This window comes from Passer domesticus, chromosome 6 (assembly GCF_036417665.1).
Source record: "Passer domesticus isolate bPasDom1 chromosome 6, bPasDom1.hap1, whole genome shotgun sequence".
Classification (NCBI taxonomy): Eukaryota; Metazoa; Chordata; class Aves; order Passeriformes; family Passeridae; genus Passer; species Passer domesticus.
The window spans coordinates 58313009-58325394 of NC_087479.1; the positions used below are offsets into that span (position 1 = coordinate 58313009).

General features: G+C 45.0%; 1 protein-coding gene across 2 annotated transcripts; it reads left to right on the forward strand.

Annotated features, from left to right (window-relative positions):
* Window positions 1-3333: 3333 nt before the first annotated feature.
* Window positions 3334-11910, forward strand: DEPDC7 (DEP domain containing 7). Of its 2 annotated transcripts, XM_064426085.1 has the most exons (10): window positions 3335-3460; window positions 4464-4580; window positions 5618-6005; window positions 7509-7639; window positions 8520-8709; window positions 9487-9701; window positions 10814-10956; window positions 11121-11246; window positions 11349-11427; window positions 11603-11910. In XM_064426085.1, the coding sequence occupies exons 3-10, from the start codon at window positions 5851-5853 to the stop codon at window positions 11818-11820; spliced, it is 1257 nt and encodes a 418-aa protein (XP_064282155.1). In that variant the 5' UTR covers window positions 3335-3460; window positions 4464-4580; window positions 5618-5850; the 3' UTR covers window positions 11821-11910. The 2 variants fall into 2 exon arrangements, with proteins under 2 accessions (XP_064282154.1, XP_064282155.1); XM_064426084.1 differs by lacking the exon at window positions 4464-4580 and having other exon boundaries at window positions 3334-3460.
* Window positions 11911-12386: the final 476 nt, after the last annotated feature.

Genomic DNA, 12386 nt, shown 5'->3' on the forward strand with positions numbered 1-12386 from the left:
AGTTGTACTTTTATCCTGAAATCTTTCCACCATGGTCTGAGGAATTCCCCAGCCAAGACCATCCTGGCTGCAGAGGCTGCACTGTTTAAAGTGACTAAATAAAACCACAAACAAATTATTATATTGTAAATAATTATGTACATATTAATAATTACATAAAAGTTTAACTGTGCTTTAGGAAAGCATTTTATAATAATGTTACTTTAAGAAATAGCAAAAGATGGCATTTCTCAGATACTGTCTGACCAGCCAATATCTGCTGCCTGCCCCTGTGAAAACTGGGCTGTGGTCACTGGCACAAAACATGAAGGCAAAGGCAGAAATCCAGGGGAGGCCGTTGGTCCCCTGATGATAAAATACAACAATAAAACCTTACAAACTTTTGAACCAGCAGCCTTCAGTGCATTGGCTGTGGCTTGCTCTGTTCCCTGCAAGAAGTTTTTTGACAAATCATTCCCCAAGGTAAGGTGCAATGTTCTGATTGATGCACCTCCTACTCCAAAATGTTTGTGGATCTGAATTCTCTCAAGATTAGGTGAACCACAGCAGAATCATTGACTGCATCACTTTATTTCAACAAATAAATCATTTTTCAAAATTAAAATGAATTCAGTATTTATTGATTTACAGTTATATTTTGGCAATGCATCAAAAATTCTAGCACCAAATTGCTACAAAAGCAGGGAATAACAAAACAGTGCATAATACGTAATAAAATTATATATTATTTTATTGGGTTCTTATTGGCACCTGTGAATCAGGACTACTTTTTTTAAAACATCTTCCGTTCTTTCCCCAACAAATAATTCTCTGTTAGTCAGGAAACAAGATGAACTTTTCATTTTTGTAGGCTGGCACTTTGCTACAGCTTGAATAGGTTTCTTTCTCTGTTCACGGAGACTTAAGACTTCCTTATCTGAAAAAAACTTCACAAAAACTTCCACGTTTAGAGCTCCCTTTATCCAATACTGTGCTGCTCAGGCAATGGAACATGGAGAAATGTTTGTCTGCCACAAGTCTGTGGTACCTAGTTGCCTGTAGTGATTTTTCACAGCTTCAAATGCAGTGCATTGTCCATTTATTTGCACACAATGAACAAACTTGCAGTGCCCTACCTGTAAGTGTGACAAATGAGGGTCAAAAAGGCTGCCCTGAGCTTCAGTGGATAGCAAACATCCTGCATTTCCACCTGCTAGCACAGAATTTGATGTAGAACAGGCTAAAGTTCAATAATCTGATGACTCAAAGTGACTTTTTGAATCACTTGTAACACTGTATTATTTGGTCTTTAATGTGCATTACATACTTCTGAGTCTGTGTACCATGGAGATCAGTTTGGCTTTGTCTGTTCCTATGGAAATCAATCCAAAAAACATGAATTATTTTATGTTGTTCTAATACACTCCTATTGAGTAAGAATACCAAAATACTTGATTCTTACTAGAAAATTATACTTTATAGACAGTAGAAAATTATGTTGGATCTCTCAGCAGTTTGCTGCAGGCAGTAGAAAAAAAACACTTATTACTCTGAAAATGAATTTATGTTTTCATTTCATGGCAATGAGAAATGCCAGCTGCTATAATGAACAGCTCATGGAAGACATCACAAGAAAACTTCAACCACATGTGCTCTTCAAGCCGTGTGTCCCACAGGAAGAGCCAAGGACAGCGTTCAGGTGTTCAGCCATGGTCAGGTACAAGGCCTGTGCTCAGTTAACCCACAGAAACAAATCTGACCAGCCTGGGGTTTGAAATGACACAGTAAATAAGGGCGAAATAAAGAGAATTGTTGAAGAAGCTCCTGGAGGGGGTCCAGCTGAGGGCAGTGAGGATGACTGGGGAATCTGTTACAAGGAAAGGCAGAGGCAGCTGGTCCTGTTCAGCCTGGGGAAGAGCACAGAGAGGGGATCTCATCCGTGGGTATAAATGTAGCCATGATATTTTATGAAAAATCCTTTGCTAGGATCTTTCCCTGCTGGGAAGCTGAGGAGCCTCAGGAGAGAAATGTAAACAATAACTATCTGCTGCTGTGGAATGCAACAGGTGCAGCTGGGATTGGTGCATGTTGGTTGTTTCCAATTAATGGCCAATCACAATCAGCTGGCTCGGACTCTCGGGGAGTCAGGAGTCTTTGTTATCATTCCATGCTTGTTTTTTCTAGCCTTCTGATGAATCCTTTTCTCTCTATTCTTTTAGTATAGTTTTAATGTATCATTTTAATATAATACATATCATAATATAATAAACCAGCCTTCTGAAACATGGAGTCAAGATTCTGTCTCTCCACTCGCCCTGGGAGCACCCCTCAAAGCAGTCACACGTAAATATCTACAGCCAAGAGCACGGAGCCAGGCACTTCTCAGTGGTGCCCAGCCATGGGACAGGAATGGGCAGAAGCTGATCCACAGCAGGTTCCACCTGAACCTGAGGGAGAACTTCTTCACTGTGCAGTGATCACACACCGAACAGATTGCCACAGAGGCTGTGGAGTCTCCCTCACTGAGATATTCCAGACCCATCTGGCCACAATCCTGTGCCATGTGCTCTGGGATGGCCCAACAGAGGCTGGACCTGGTCTCCACTGTGTGTCCTTCCAGCCTGACCCTGGGATTTTGGGAAATCCAGCATTTTGTGCTCTGTCACCAGTGTCACGTCCTGCTGCCAGTGCTGCAGGAGGTGTCAGGGCTGCTCTCTGTGTGGCAGAGCACAGCTCCCCATGCAGGACCAGTGGTGCTCTCACACCAGGCCCATGTCCTGTAGCATTCCCACCTTTCCCACAGCAGCCACTTTCCTATGGATACTGCCAGTCTTATCTGGACTACTGTGTCCAGTTTTGGGCTCCCTAGCACACAACAATCATAGAATTAGCAGAGAGGGTCCAGTGGCAGGTCACAAAGACAGCGAGGGGTCTGGAGCATCTCTCTTAAAAAGGAGAAACTGCAGGCACTGGACTTGTTCCGTCTGGAGAAGAGCGGACTGAGAGGGGGTTTCATCAATGCACACACGCATCTCAAAGACAGTGCCAAGAGGATGGTGACCTCTTTTCGGTCATGCCCGGGGACCGGATGAGGAGCACCAGAAGTTCCACCTCGGTACGAGGAAGAGCTCCTTCCCACCGAATGGAGCAGACATCCCAAAGCCACCCGACATCCCTGTGCCACCTGCTGCGGGTGACCTGGGCAGGGCATTAGACCGGGCGGTCTCCAGAGGTCCCTGTGCCCCCGTGGCTGGCTCGGCGGCCGCTCGGGGAGCGGGGCCGTGCCGGGGCGGTCGCTGCCGGTTCTGCCGCCGCGGCACCGCCCGGCCCGGGCGCGGCTCCGCCCCCGCGGGCTCCGAGCGCCGCGGGCGCGCCCGGCGCGGCAGATGCGCGGAGCCGGCGCTCGCCATGGCCACGGTGCGGGAGAAGGCGGCGGCTCTGAGCCTCAGCGCCGTCTGCAGCCCCGCCGCCAGGCCGCCGGGTACGCCCGGGCACCGGGACGGGGAACGGGAGCGGGAGGACCGGGCTGCCCGCAGCCCGGGCTCGGCGGGACGGACGGGCCGGCTCTGCCCGCTGTGGGATGCGGGTCCCCGCCGCGCTCGGCGCCTTTCCCGGCTGCGGGAGGTTCCAAACTTGGCGCCGGGAGCCGCGGGGATCCCGTCCCGGCTGCGCGCCCGCTCCGCCGGCAGCAGCGCCGGGGATCCGCGGGGCTCTGCCCTGCCTTACCTTGCCCTGCCTTACCCTGCCTTACCCTGCCCTGCCTTGCCCTGCCCTGCCCGCAGCTCCGTGGCCCCAGCGCGCCTCAGGAGCAGGTGCCTCGGTGCCTCGGTGAAGCGGGGAAAGGGCGCTCGCTGGGAACTGGTTTTGCCCTTTTTCCTTCCCTACCCCGAGCGCCTTAGCTTTGTGGAAACTTGTTGTCTCAATGCTGCACTCCGCACCGCTTCCCTCAGGAAAGATCCGAAGGCTGTGTGTGTGTAAGGAAGCGCTGATAAGGCTGTGAGTAGTTGCTAAAGCATTGCAGGTTGTACGTGTTTGTGTTTATTCTAGCGACAGAAAGCAGCGTTGTTGTGTGTTTGGTGGTGTCGGGTTTGGGGTTCTTTCTTTCCAAAGAGCATAGCTGGCTATTGGAATGTAGGGCAGGAAGTGAATTCTGTGTTCTTTGTGTTTGTTCTGCCTTCCTGAAGGTGTCATCAGGTTAAAGTGCCAGCAGTTGTGTACATTGTCCGTCTTGTACTTTTAGAGCTTTGGAAGCTGGAGGTTCTGGGAGATTTTTACCTTGGCTGGTTCCATGCTGTGTATTAAAAAGCTGCTTTGCTTTACTTTCCATGAATCTTTTCAGAAAGAAAAGATGCTGTCTTTCTGAAGTGTTGGTGTGTTCAAATGGTGTTGTGTTTCTTGCTTCCTCTCCCTCTTCCCAGTCTTTACTGCCCCTCTACCTTTCCTTTTCCCCTTGTTTATTTGCCAATTTCTGGGCTTTCTTACAGCTGGGGATCATGGTGATTTGGTGCCCCAAATGGGAATACAGCTCTCTAACTAAAGCCACTTCAGACTAAACAGAGCAGAAAAAACCACCTCCTGCATCTCTGTGGAAAACGTTCATGGTAATATGTTCCAGAAGGAGTTGCATGTTGTTGTTTTTTTCAAACACTGCATCGCACTGTTAATTCATTTGGTTTGAGGTCTGTCACAATCCCAGCTGGCTTTCTGTAGGATTGCTGCCAACTCCTCCTTCCATATTTTGTCCTCAGCTTTTGATTTCTCTCTTCTTCCTCTGCTTTAACTCTTAGTAAATTATTCATCTGACTTACTGAAAAACATGTTCTAATTCTAGCTTCCCTGGTGGCTGCAGCTCTCGCCAGTTGGGTGCCACCTGCTTAAAAACAAACTTCGTGTGTTTTTGAGTCCTTGTGGAGGCTGAGTGTAGCCTCAGGTCAAACTGTTGGCCGCTGGCATTTTGTTCTAATCAGACTGGTAAATGAGTAATAGTTCAGTGGTTTCACTGGGGGAGGGAAGGCAGGCTGGCTCACGGAAGTGGCGTTGGGTGGCAGAGCTGAGGTCTCTGCTGGAGCCGTGGTGGCCAAGGGCTGTCTGCAGGGATCAGTGTGGAGTGAGTGACATCTCCAGAGGATCCATGGATTCTTAGTGGTGTGCTAAGCACGGATGTTTGGTGGTAGCTTGTGTGTATGCACAGTCCTGTAGCAAGCAGGGTTCTGAGGTGTCTCTTCATCCCTGCTTCCCTCTTCCCTGCCTGGTAGTGTCAGTGGAGTTACAAGTGCACACAGCTGGTTTGTGGTTGTGGGGCCCGTGTGCTTAGCAGTGGTTCTGCAAGGGTAACCATTAGGTGACTGAGGGACACACAAAAGGGCAAAGGGAGAGGCTGAAAAAACAGGAACTCCTGGTTGCAGAGCTTTAGGCTGGTGTAGCGAGGGGAACCACCAAAGAGAGAGGGAGGGAGACAGTGGTGCAGAGCGGGCAGACTTGCCGAGGAAGTAACACAGTGTTAATGCCTGAGCAACCTGAGCCAAAGTGGAAGTCTCAAAGATTTTTAAATCCTTAGGAGGTTGATGAAAGCTAGAAGCCAGAAAGGGGCTGTTCTCAGTGGCTGCAGCATGAATTCAGGCTTTGTCTGTGTTCCCAGGCTTCAGCCTGGCGCAGAAGCCGTTTGGAGCGACCTTCGTCTGGAGCAGCATTATCAGCGCTCTCCAAACACAAGTGGAGGTGAAGAAGCGCCGCCAGAACCTCAAGAGTTACCACGACTGCTTCATCGGCTCGGATGCAGTGGATGTTGTCTTTGCCCACCTCCTGCAGAACAAGTACTTTGGGGACGTGGATATTCCCCGGGCGAAGGTGGTGCGCGTGTGCCAGGCGCTGATGGATTGCAAAGTGTTCGAGGCTGTCTCAACCAGGGTCTTTGGCAAAGACAAACGCTCCGTGTTTGAGGACAGCAGCAGCAGCCTCTACAGATTCACAAACGCCTCGAACCAGCCAGAGCTTGAGAAAGATTACCAGCAGCCCACCCCACAGAGGTTAGTACGTGGAGGTGAAGAGAAATTTTTTACAAGAGGAAAATATTATGTGTCCTGGGGGAGAGAAAAGAAGACTTGTACATTTACGGGGTAAAAATAGACACTGCATAGTTGTTTATGAAGATGTGGGTGGAAGACAGGTAGGAAAGAGCAGTTTGAAGAGAGTAAACCACACAGCCTACATGGTTACATGTTTTTTCTGTCTGTTATCACCTTGCCTTGGGGGAGGGAGGTGAGAGGGTAGAAATTAAGTGCATTTACATACTGATCTAAATCAATATAACCAGCTGGAATTCAGGTGCATCAAACAGGCAATCTTAGTCACTGCACATCTAGCTCTGGCATAAACCAGGAATCCATGCACCTCCTAAGAAAAAAATGTTTTCCCCTTTCACCGTCTTTGCTTTGCCACACTTCCAACTTAGCTCTTTTTTTAGCTGTTTCTTTATGCATGTATGACTTGTCCCCAGCAGGCTGTTCTGTTAGGCTACTCCACTCCATCCTAGGACCAGAGGGAAGTGCAATGGTGAGGTTTTGTTTCCCTGCCCTTTTAGGAGCGGGCACAGAAAACCCTGGTGCTAACTAACCTCACACAAAGCAGAACGTGTAGATGCCACTTTGCCAAATAACTTCCCTTCAACAGTTTTTGTTCAGTGATCATCTCTTCACCTACTCTGACATATTCTTACAAGTAACCACATGGATGTATTTAATGCAGTAGTTTTAGCAATGTGCACTTTTGAAAGTCGTGAATAGTATTGACCCAAAATTCCTTATTTGATTGACATGTTCATGTGAGTAGTAAATGTGAACTTGAGTGCAGCAGCCCTGATGAAAAAGTAGAGGAACAGAAATGAAAAATGTTTCCTTTGTCCTGCTTCTCCCCTCTTTCCCACTAGCTCTAGTTCTGTCCTGAAGCATACTGTTCCAAGTCTTTCTTTAAAAAGAGAATTCATGAGAAATTAAAACCACTTTAATTATATGTGGTACTTAAAAATATTTCCATCACAAGAGCTGTTAAAGTAAGACTTTATATATTGAACAGTCATTAAACAGGATTATTCCTGTTTTATTAGTGTAGAATGAAGGTGATTTTCTTCTGGACAGGGCACAGACCCATTGGGTTACATTTCTTCATTTAGTGAAAGGAACAGCTCTATCAATAATCATGTCAAAGATAGTGGACATCAAAAAGATTTTGCAGTGCCCTAAAACAAAGAAACTGTGGGAATTGAAATCATACAGCTGTGCATGGAGGAACAGTAATTTTGTGGCTGGAGTGCTTCTGTTACATGCAAGTAATTTTTGAAGATATGATACATTCTGCTGGGTGACTTGGACAGAGGAAGTGTCAGGCAGGGGAGAAGAGGGGGATTATGTAAATATCTATACAGGAGAAAATTTTTCATCTTAGTTACCCACATCTGCATGTTGCATGATATATTTGGTTATCCATATATATGGTTATAGATATATATCTATAAAAACTGGTTTTAATCTCAGATATGAGAACAGCACGTTGCTCTACTCTACCCCATTCAAACCAGAAAGCTTGGAGGATCTTTGGGAAAACCTGAGTCTAAAGCCTGCAAGCAGCCCTCGAGTAAACATCTCAGACAGCTTGTCCCGTCGAGGTAAGCCAAGGAATGTCACTGTCACTTGTCTGTGGGAGAAGGAAGGTACATCTGCAGGACAGGGAACACTTGTGCCCCTCAGGCTGGAGAGGGAGGCAAACTGACACAGTATTTTGGTTTGAACACCAGGTCGTGAAAAGGCAAATTATATTTGTTGCAGACTTGCCTTTTGCATTTTTATTTCATCAGACAGGAGGCATTATTTCTTGATTGAATAAATCGGCATTGACTTTTGTGGAGAAGAATATCCAATGTAAAGAGCTTCATTTGAGTTAGAAATATTCATAATACTCAGTTAGCTGCACTACTTGTGTGTGCTTGTTTTAGTCAGGGCAAATAGTCTGCTGTTAGCTGGAAGTGAATTATTTATCTGCACATCCAGCACTCCTTCAATATTGTGTGAAACTACTCTGGACAATTCAGGGCTTGTCTTTCAGACCAAACAATGATTTAATGGGTTTTTTCCTTTGGTTACAAGTGCTAATGCATCCTAGAAACTGGGGTTTCATCATAGGGAAATATTCAAGGAAGCTGTGATAAGGAGAGTGTCACTGTTGCACTTTTTTTTTCATCCCTTATCTCGAACAAAGATTGTTTGCAAATTGGAGCACAAAGAGTGTAAGGCACTTCAGACTTATCCGAAAAGCAGTTCTCTCACGCTTGTAGCTAACTAAACAAATGGGTCATTCTTGCCTTTTTGTGGTGATAAAAGGCACTTCAAGCTGATAAGAGCCACATGCTTTGCTACTGCAAGTCTCTACTTTGGTGAAATCAATCTGTTAGGTTAGGCCTGATGGGAGGAAGGGGAGTTATCTTCCTTGTGATCACTTTTTGCACATGCTGAGTCTCCATGTGCGCTTTGTGTACCCGCCCTTCCCAGTTATTAATGAAGTGTGGCAAGAACAAACAATTGCTCGCCTGCTGCAGCTGGTCGACCTCCCTCTCCTGGAGTCTCTGCTGGAGCACCAGGAGATCAGACCTCAGCTGCCAGAGCCCAGGAAAGCAGCTGGATTTGTCATCACCAGCAACTACCTGGACAGAAAGATCCTCAAGGCTTTCAGTGACTCGCAGTAAGTGATCATTGCTGTCCTCTGCAGCTCTGAACAACTGGCTGCTTTCAGGGGAGTGTAAAGCACAGCTGGTCTTTGGGGGGATGTAGCAAATGTAGCAGTCTCAATCCTGCAGAAAGGATGCGAGCAGGGATTTTTTTCCCCTGGTAAAATAACTGGTAAATAACAATTGCTTAGTGAGAATGTCTGCTGAACGCTGGGGTGGTTTTCGAATGCAATGACAGTAGTTGATGGTATTCAGAGGGGAAATTCTTTGCTGCATTGAGGGGAGAAGAGAGGGTTTGTAATCATCGTTAAAGTTTTTCCTGGAGACATTGCTTGTGAGGAACTAGTTTAGTTCCTCCTACTGTATTAAAAGAGCTAAGAATGTTGAGCTTGAAACTGTGCATAGAGTTGGAAACATTCTCAGAAAAACTTGTACCAGTCTGAATCAGATCAAGGTTCATGTTTCTGTTTATCTAGTGATAATTGTGTCCTTATCTAACAGTAGAGGACATGATTGACTTGGGTTTTACTGCTTGGGACTGTTTACTTGTGGGTTACTAATTTTTCATCTTGATTAAATGCATAACAAAGAGGCTTATGACTGTGATCTGCCTGAGTGTGTCAGGTGAAGTGTCTTGTGTGTGTAAATCTCTAATGGGTTTTAGTGCCCACACATGCAGTTTTCACTGTGATGGAGGAACCAGTCTGCCTGCTCTCTGTGGAAAGCATTGCAGCCAGCTCTGAGGGGCCCCCACAATTAAAGGTACAAACCCAAACCCCTCTGTCTTCCAGGACAGATGAGTGGCTCTCAGCAGCGATTGATTGCTTGGAATATCTTCCTGATCATATGGTGGTGGATATTAGCAGGAACCTGCCTGATCAGCCAGACAAAGCAGATTCCTGGAAACTGCTGCTGTTTGAAAACATTGGGAGATACTACAGCCAAAAAAAGGAGCCACTCTTAAGCCATGCATCTGAAATTCATTTAGGAATTGCAGAACTGTTAGGTAAGTCACATAGAGCTGTGTTCCAATGCTTATGTGAGGTATGTACTAAGAAACTGAGTGTTTACCTCAGGAGCCGAAATTAAAAGCTGATTTCTACAAGTAGTGTTTTGGTTTTGTTTGTTTGGGGGTTTTATATATGATTGTTTTGTGGTTTTGTTTTGTTTTGTTTTGTTTTTTTAATTTCTAGTCATAAAGACTGTTCTTTTGACATTTTTGTTCTTACTGTATGCAGTTCTGCAATCACTGTTCAGGTCTATGTAGAATGGCTATGAAACCAGAGTGCTATAATTTCATGGTACTAGTTGGTATCCATGGAAGTCAGATATCCATGGGGAATGAAATATAAATGTAGCCTAATACTAAATATTTTAGGCTGTAAGAGCTAAACTGAAAGCTGTGTGGATGCTTGGTACCCCAGTGACAACTTTCACTTTTTTCTTCTTTACTTGTTTCTTAAATTTTGCTTGGACAGCATTTTAGAAAGCTTTTGATGTTTTAGTTCTCATCATTTTATCCCAGATCTCCTTATTTTTCATAAATTCTCTGTCTTGATTATTCTCCTTGTTCCATGTTAACTGGAATACTTTGCATTTATATCCCATTCTTCCTCTCTACATGATAAAGGATATTAGTACAACCTACTTCATTTAAACAATTCACAACTCTAAAATGGCTATTCTGCATAGTAAAGGAAATGAAAACTTAGCAAAGTTCTACAAAGTAATTTGCAATTAATTCATCAAGCTAACCCATGTATCTAGCACATATTCCCCAGTTTTTGTGAGGTCTTTATTACCTCAAGCAGAGGTCATTCTTTTTTTTTTTTTTTTAATAGAACCATTTTCCTTGTTCAGTATTTCTCACCTCCTTTAAGATGGCTGAACTGTAATTGAACTTAATTACAAGGGAGCTTTAACGCCAGGCTGAAGGGCTGTGTGTGGGATGTTGCAAGCAGCTCTCCTCAGGCTGGGAGGAGTTTTTGGGAGAATGCATTGCTGTGTTTGGCCTGTTCTGTTTAGAGAGATGGGCATCTCTTCAGTGGCTAATTCAGGTGTTTTATGGTAACATTGATTTAAATGAACATGGCAATGGATCCCTTTCTCTCTCCCCAGTGAATGGGAAGATGGAGCAATCTTTAGAAGCTGTTCAGCTCTATTTGAAGCTCCTAGACAGCCAAGTCAGGGAGGAGTTCAGGAGACTGCTGTACTTCATGGCTGTTGCATCACATCATTCTGAGGTCAAGCTACAGAAGGAGGTAAATCTGCATTCTCAGTTGTTGTTTTACTCTTCCTGAAATCCAGAGGTCCCAGGTACTGGTCAGAAAAGTTTAAATTTGTGACTACAGGAAAAGCAATGTCTCAGATGAACAAAGGTGATTCCCTTCTCCTCTTCTGGTCATTATTTCCCTTTGTTCTTTAGAGTGACAACAGGATGGTTGTGAAAAGGACGTTCTCTAAAGCTATTATCAACAATAAAAACCTATCTAGAGGGAAAACTGACCTCCTGATCTTGTTCCTTGTGGACAACCAGAGAGATGTGTTAAAGGTAGGAGCTAGAAAATGGGCAGGTTTTGTTTATCTGGTCTGCTCATGGAGAGCTGCCTTGTCTCAGCTGCTGTTGCATTTTTGTCCTCTCTGTGTGTTCCAGATCCCAGGGGCACTGCACAAGATAGTCAGCGATAAACTGCTGGCCCTGCAGAAAGGCCAGGATCCCGGCAAGATATCAGGTACCTCTTCCCACTGAGCTTTGTCGTCTTGTCATGCCCCCAAATGAGAAATGCAGTGATGCGAAAAAAGTTTATAACAATGACTGATGTGATCTAAAGGAGGGCGGGTCCCTAGGACCTGCAGGGTGGGTGGAGTGTGGTGATAATCCTCTCCATGTCTCACCTTTCCTTTCAGGTTATACCTTTTGCCAAAAGCTGAATGAGAGGGAGTATCGCTCCAACACAGAGAAGACCACAAAAGATGAGCTGTTATCTCTGCTGAAAGCTATTGATGAAGATTCAAAGCTCTCTGACAAAGAGAGAAAGAGGCTGTTAGGTCAGTTTCGTAGTAGTAATCCAAGCATTTTTATGCAGTATTTTGGAGACAGAGTTACTAATATGTGTAAATATTGATTACTTTGTATACCCCAGCAGTGAAAACACTAATATATTTGTAAATCTTTTATATTCATGTATCTGCCTAATAAAGTTATTTTGTGGAAATTGATGTGATTTATGCAATTATTACCAAAGCAAACTGTACCTGAGTTTCACCTTTATTTATAGTTTAGCTTTTCTCATTCTTAATTGCTATAGGACTAAAATAATGCTACCTTTCCCTTCCCAAAAGCCAAGTACTCCCTCTATTCAAGTATCAAAATCACTGAGATAGAAGACACCATGAATGAAATGTCTTTGCCACGTTTGCCCCAGCACTGAATTTTATGCTTTTTTATTTCCTAATTTCCCTTGGATCATGTGACTATCACATAACATTGATCTTTGACTTGCTGTGTGCTGGGGAGAGCTGAAAAACGTGTTCTGTTTGATACTGCAGCTTTTCCTCAGGCTTGCCAGCTAACTAACCCACGTGTGTGACAGATTACTGTGCTGTTTTAAGCTCAAATGGCACCAGATTGGGGAATTGGCTCTCCTGGGGTGGTAAAGTCAGTGTGGATTTTTAAGTCAGTCTGGCTTTG